Source organism: Mus pahari, chromosome 6, assembly GCF_900095145.1.
Source record: "Mus pahari chromosome 6, PAHARI_EIJ_v1.1, whole genome shotgun sequence".
Classification (NCBI taxonomy): domain Eukaryota; kingdom Metazoa; phylum Chordata; class Mammalia; order Rodentia; family Muridae; genus Mus; species Mus pahari.
In genome coordinates, this window is record NC_034595.1 from 5930878 (window position 1) to 5937587 (window position 6710).

Genomic DNA, 6710 nt, shown 5'->3' on the forward strand with positions numbered 1-6710 from the left:
AAATGAAATGAAATGAAATGCCTGAAATGAAAATTCAGTACTCCCACTACAGTTTATACATAGAATATATAATCCAGACAGTTCTGTAGATTTTAACCTGTGTTACTAAGAGGCTGATATCTTTGTAGATCCTAAAACCAATTTGACATATATAAATAAAGACTGCACATTTTCAAAATGTTGTCAAAAGAAACAAGATAACTCATAGTACTCACCTATTAAGGAAATATTTTCCTTTGCATATGCTATTTTATTTTATTTTATTTTATTTTATTTTTGACAGTATATCTCGCTACATTGCCCTGGTTGTCATGGAACTCACCATGCAGTCAGTCCAAGCTGTCCTCTAACTCACAGAGATCCACTTGCCTCTGTTTCCTAAGTGCTGGGATTAAAGATGTGTACCATAATGCCTGATCACAACTGTACTTTTTTTAAAAAAAGAGTGAATATTATGGGTTTTTTTGAGACAAAGTAAAAACTCACAGGCTGTGATATTGCAATATATGTCCTACTTATTCAAGAGAGTAAAATTGCATCTTAAAACTCAGAACACTGCTAAAATCTATGGAAGAAAATGAAGATGGACAATTAAGCAAAGTGAAGGATTTCATAAGCTACACATGAAAAACAAAGTCTTTTTCATGTATCTGTAGATTTTCTTGAACTAACAAGGATACATTTCTTGTCTTCTGGTTTGTCCTTAGAGAGTATTGTCACTTAAGGCTGCATTTCTGCCAGGTGCTCTTATGCTCCATGGATACTATTAACCATTCATCACTGTCTTTGTTCTTCATGCTGTATTTATTCTCTCACAGAGGTCATTTGTCCTTCAGTTATCACAGTCAGCCTACCGGATTTACCCAGGATTTGTTTTAGCCAAAGGTTATCAGCAGATACCAGATAAGTTTGATGATAACTGCCTCTTACAGGTGACTTCTTTGTACTTAACATACGTTGATAAGGAAACACTTTTATTAGTGTCTAGCTCCACAAAGAGGACAGATACACACATTGTAGTGTCACCATAAACCAGCAAAGCCCAGTTGAAACTGTTCTTCAGCTGCAAACACCAATCACATGCACCTGAGATTTTATGTTTGTCATTAAAGGGTATGGCAATGGGTAACTGGTGATTTTCCACATTCTTCTTTTGAAGGATTTATTCACTTTTGTTAATGTATATGAGTGTATGTATGTGCACCATTCTTGTGATCAAGAAGGCCAGAGGGTTGTCATACCCCTGGTATTTGTGTGATAGATGGTTCTGAGCTACCATGTAGGTGATTGAGTGACAAAACACAGTCCTGTAACATTAAATGCGCTAAACAGCTGAGTCATCTTTCCTGTCTAAAGTTCTGAATTTTATAACAAAAGAATTATGTATTTGCTCATGTATATTTGTGGACATGAACACAAGTACCTACAGAAAGCAGACAATGGTGTTTGATCACCTAGAAGTGGAGGTACAGGAAGTTGTGAGTCTCCTGATCTGGGTTCTGGTAAATTGACCTGAGTCCTCTTCAAGATTAATATGGCTCTTAATGGCTGTGCCATCACTCAATCCCCTAAATTTTGTCTAATATATACTAAAGTAAATGTTTTTAATATATAACTACAGTTTTTGAGGCCAAATTAAATTATGCAATATTAATTAACAATATGGTATGTTGGATAATTTTACATACTATGAAATAAATACAGATTTTATAATACATGCATTGTGCTTGGATTTTCTTAAAATTGATCACTTCTGAGAGTATAAGGTTTGGGGGAAAATGCTCCATTTCAATCAATCAAAAGATTTCTTCTTTGTCGTTGTAACTTGAAATCAATATTCCCAAGTAACAAAGAAAGCAAAGGGTTGACTTTGAGGCAACATTTGACTCCTTTTGTCTACCTACAGACCACTTACAGCATTGTATGTCAGTAAACAGTCAAATTATGGGCATACATGTAATCAGTTGAATGCATAGACAAAACATAGGGAATTCTGGCAATGAAACAATTCTGAGATACTGGGATTACTGCATTTTTTTTCTCCTCTTTTGTTGTTATTTTATTACTGTTATTTATTTTGTTACGTCCATATATATAAAACATAACAGAAAAAAATCAACAAATTTATAAAATAAATTGAAAATGTTTGGATGAAAAAGAACACAGATTTGCCTTCATGTCTGTAAATCTCTCAATATGCTGTTGGTCTTGCATCTTAAGTATCAAGGAAAGATATCTAGCTTGAAACAAAAGTTGGCATGCTGCAAGGTTAAGCTGCAGTTAGTTTGGTGATGGGCCAGAAAACAATAGATTCTTTAAACCTTATCCTAAAATATTGGCTATAATAAATGCTGATATGTCAAAACACAAGCTGCTTGTGGACGTTGTACATCGTGGTGCGGAGCCTAGTGCGCACCACGATGTACAACGTCCACAAGCAGTGACCAGTTCATTTAAAGACCAATATGTGTGTGTGTGTGGGGGGGGCAGGGCACCAGGAAGAAAGCTAAAAAAGGACATTGTATGGGTCTGATTAGAAGTTGAGTCTAAGGTAACCACACCAAAGGGGCCCGACTTGTGACTCTGGCAGCAATCTGGTGGCAAAATAGTTCAGGACATTTTCAATCCAGAGAAGTGTATAAAAATATTAAAGTTAATTCAACAAATTAACACCAAACTTCTAACAGAAGGACTCTCCTCAGCTCTGCAATCAGAGGTACTCACTTTTCATCAATTATGTGCAGTGTTTGTTAGGAAAAAAAAGTAACAAATGTAAAGATTTGCTTTATTTCTATTGGGGGAAGGAATAGGGTAGATAACTGTTATCCAATCTGCTGTCCACTGTGTACGCACACACCCACACACACACATAAATACACACCAAAAGTTCCCCCAAAAAAACAAAAACCACCCTCAAACTGTACCAATACTTCATATTTTAACCAAAAGAACAGATCCTGGGAAGATAGATCCTGGGAAGAAGTGCAAAATGCAAAATCAAATGACCAAGAACTGCTGAGCAGACAGCATCATTAATATACAAAATATTTATATTACTGAACTAATAACAGGTGTGTTCTCCATGTCTGTAAAACTTTGGAACAACAGAGCTGATTGTTAAATCTAGTCCATGCCAGCATCCAAAACCCAGAGGATTTTAGTTAGCTTCATTTTTCGACGCTTCATNAAAATTTTCTACAAGATCTGGAACATCATCATCCTCTTCATCGATGTCTTCCGGTTTGGGTGCTTTACTATCCAATACTTGTCGTGGGAACTGTTCAGCTAACTTTCTAAGGCTCGTTAAGCTGTCGGCACCAAGCTGACTTAATATTCCAGGAAGCATTTCTGTAATTGGTTTGGCTTTGGCATGACCAGTAATTGCAAAGGTGTTAGCGGAGAGGGAAGCTTGGACTTTGGGATTGTTGAAATGAATAACTGTGCCATCGTCTTTAATCATGTTCACTGCTTGTGGACGTTGTACATCGTGGTGCGCACTAGGCTCCGCACCACGATGTACAACGTCCACTAATAACAGGTGTGTTCTCCATGTCTGTAAAACTTTGGAACAACAGAGCTGATTGTTAAATCTAGTCCATGCCAGCATCCAAAACCCAGAGGATTTTAGTTAGCTTCATTTTTCGACGCTTCATTAAAATTTTCTACAAGATCTGGAACATCATCATCCTCTTCATCGATGTCTTCCGGTTTGGGTGCTTTACTATCCAATACTTGTCGTGGGAACTGTTCAGCTAACGTTCTAAGGCTCGTTAAGCTGTCGGCACCAAGCTGACTTAATATTCCAGGAAGCATTTCTGTAATTGGTTTGGCTTCGGCATGACCAGTAATTGCAAAGGTGTTAGCAGAGAGGGAAGCTTGGACTTTGGGATTGTTGAAATGAATAACTGTGCCATCGTCTTTAATCATGTTCACCTCCTCAATACCAGCTATATTGTTCACAGCCAGTTTCTTTAGTGAACTCTGAAGCTTTTTGTCATCAGCAGTAGCTGTCCTATGTACCACCTTCTTCTTCCTGCGAGCTGTACCCTTGCCCCCTATCCGGACCTGAGCTTGAAGTTTGGCTAACTTTTCTTGATTCATGCTGTTGGTAAATCTGCAGCGGGGAGGGTCCTCCAACACCAGCACGCGGCAAGAGCAAGATGGCTGCCTCAGCTGAGACAGAGAGAAAGCGGATTACTGCATTATTATACAATAGCAAGCTTATAGATGATGTTAATCCTGTATACTCAGACTTGTTGATGGAGTGTATTTACTGTATGGTAACTGAGTGATAATGTATTCAGGTTCATTGACTATAACAACTGTCACTCTAATGTGTGAATCTGCTCAAGCATTAAACTAGGGAATAACTGGATCTCCTCAACTTAGAACTATTCCATGAAAGATATGCAGTCTTGAAATATACTGAATATTAAGTACACATCTGCACTGATGTACAAACAAAACCCATAATTCAAATTCCTGTGCACATACTACTTAGTGAAGATGAACTTCTGAGTATGAATAACATATGAATTGTTAATTAACCTAATTTAGACATATTACTGCTTACCCATAAAGGTGATGTTGATTTTGATCCAATGTAATAAAAGATTCAAACTGCCTTTAAGTAGGTATTCCGGTCTATATAAATACATTTTAATGAATTATGTAATGGGCTCTCAGGCCTGACTGATGTGCATTCTAGAGGAAAGTGACATCTTGGTCAACATCTCAAAGATGAATCCTCCAAAGAATAAAAGATATTGCACTAAAATTATACCAAAAAAAAAAAAAGAGTTATATGGACAATTTTATTTTAACAAAAATGACACTGTGGAAGCAAATTGAGAGTTTTGTGAGCAAGAGTTGGGAAAATGGTAGAAATGTTGAAGCTGCCAGGAAAACAAGATAAGAAGCATTTTCATTAATAAAAGAAACATGATTTGCATTCATATGGCAGCAGGGGGTTGGCATGGATACTTGATCCTATCGACAATTTTTTTTCATGTCAACCAGTTAAGTGTTGGTGACAAATGTTATAGAAAAAGAGGTAATCAGGAAAATGAAACCATGACCAGAGTCATACATAGCTAAAGTCATTCTGCAGGAAAAGACAGATGAAGATGATCAGAATGCAGTCCTCGACGACATCACTTTCAGCACTTGCTCTGGAAAACAGAATCAACACTGAGAAGAGAAACTTATCTTCACATTCTCCATATAGAAATACAAAACTTGGTAGTCATTCATGTATATTCACCCCACCATACTGCTTTGTATCTCTAATCTATAATTGATATTTAATTATGCATAGTGTATCAAATAATGTACATTTGATGTGATTAGGTAGTCAACTGGTGGTTTGCAAGGGAACTCATGATAGCTGTCTTTTAAATTAATATTTAAAGGGGGAATTAGGTTATTTTTCTCAAAGAGCTTTCGTAGATACTGGGTTTACAAAATATAACAAGACTTTTTTTTTTTTTTTTGGTTTTTGGTTTTTGGTTTTGGTTTTTCGAGTCAGGGTTTCTCTGTATAGTGCTGGTTGTCCTGGAACTCACTCTGTAGACCAGGCTGGCCTCAAACTCAGAAATTCACTTGTCTCTGCCTCCCAAGTGCTAGGATTAAAGGTGTGCACCACCACTGCCTGGCAACGAGGCTTTCTTATGACAGTGAAAAGAAAAAGAGAAAAAAGTAAGGGACTGGGAGAGTGGGAAGAAGAGCATAAGAGAATCCTATTATAGAGAGTCACAAACATGGCTTATTTCTTAATACAGTTATAAATCCAACAAACAAGTACTAAGTTAATATATTTTCGGATATGTATTAAGAACTAAACCAGGAAAAGGGATAACATTTGAAATGTAAATAAAGAAAATATATAATTAAAAAAAGAAGAAAAAGAAAATCGAAATGAGAAAAAAAGAACTAAAACAATAACTAGAAAAACAAAAACACAAAGAAAAGTGCTGTTTTCTCAGAACTTTTCACTACAAAAAATATATATATAAACAACAAGGGAGAAAGATTATCACTCTAAAACGGTGGTGTATCTTAGAGAGGCAAAAAGATCTAAGGGAGAAGATAGAGCTATTGGAACATACAATCTAAACAGGGTGGTCAGTGAGAAATAATTTACCCTTGCATTAAGTCCATCAAGAGAGAAAAGTCCTTTTATAAAAGAGAAATAGAACTTAAGATAACCAACCACTGGAGAAAAAAAATTCCTAAAAAGCAAATACACTCAACATTTTCTTTTGCTTTGTAAACATTTTTGACAGATTTGCACATGCATTGTGATGACATCAACCCTATTACTCTCTATGGTTAAGCACTTTCCCTTTTCTCTAAACCTCCTCATCATCTGAAACAGTCCCTCTATTGCTATGCCATAAAGAAGATGTGACTATTCCCAAAACAACCACAGCATCACCTTGGTAAATATATGGGACGTTTTGAGCAAATCTTTATGCATGCTGGAAGGTTCAAAGGACCAATAGTGCACAATTATTCACTACTGTTGTATGTGCACATCTGAAATGGCTCTGCTATATGTGGATAGCATTGTTTTGTTGACTTTTTTCATACCCTCCCGCTCTTATAATCTTCCTGTTCCTCTCTGTCTACAATGTTCCCCAGGGGGTTAATGTATCCCCTTTTAGGAAGGAGCACACAATAACCACTTAATCTCATCACTTTGACCAGAG

General features: G+C 36.5%; 1 protein-coding gene across 1 annotated transcript; it reads right to left on the reverse strand.

Moving 5' to 3' along the window:
• Positions 1-2764: 2764 nt before the first annotated feature.
• LOC110323199 (transcription factor BTF3 homolog 4-like) lies at positions 2765-4186 on the reverse strand. The gene is made up of 2 exons (XM_021200327.2): positions 3928-4186; positions 2765-3460 (listed from the first exon to the last, which is right to left on the reverse strand). The coding sequence occupies exons 1-2, from the start codon at positions 4099-4101 to the stop codon at positions 3158-3160; spliced, it is 477 nt and encodes a 158-aa protein (XP_021055986.1). The 5' UTR covers positions 4102-4186; the 3' UTR covers positions 2765-3157.
• Between the last annotated feature and the right edge of the window lie 2524 nt (positions 4187-6710).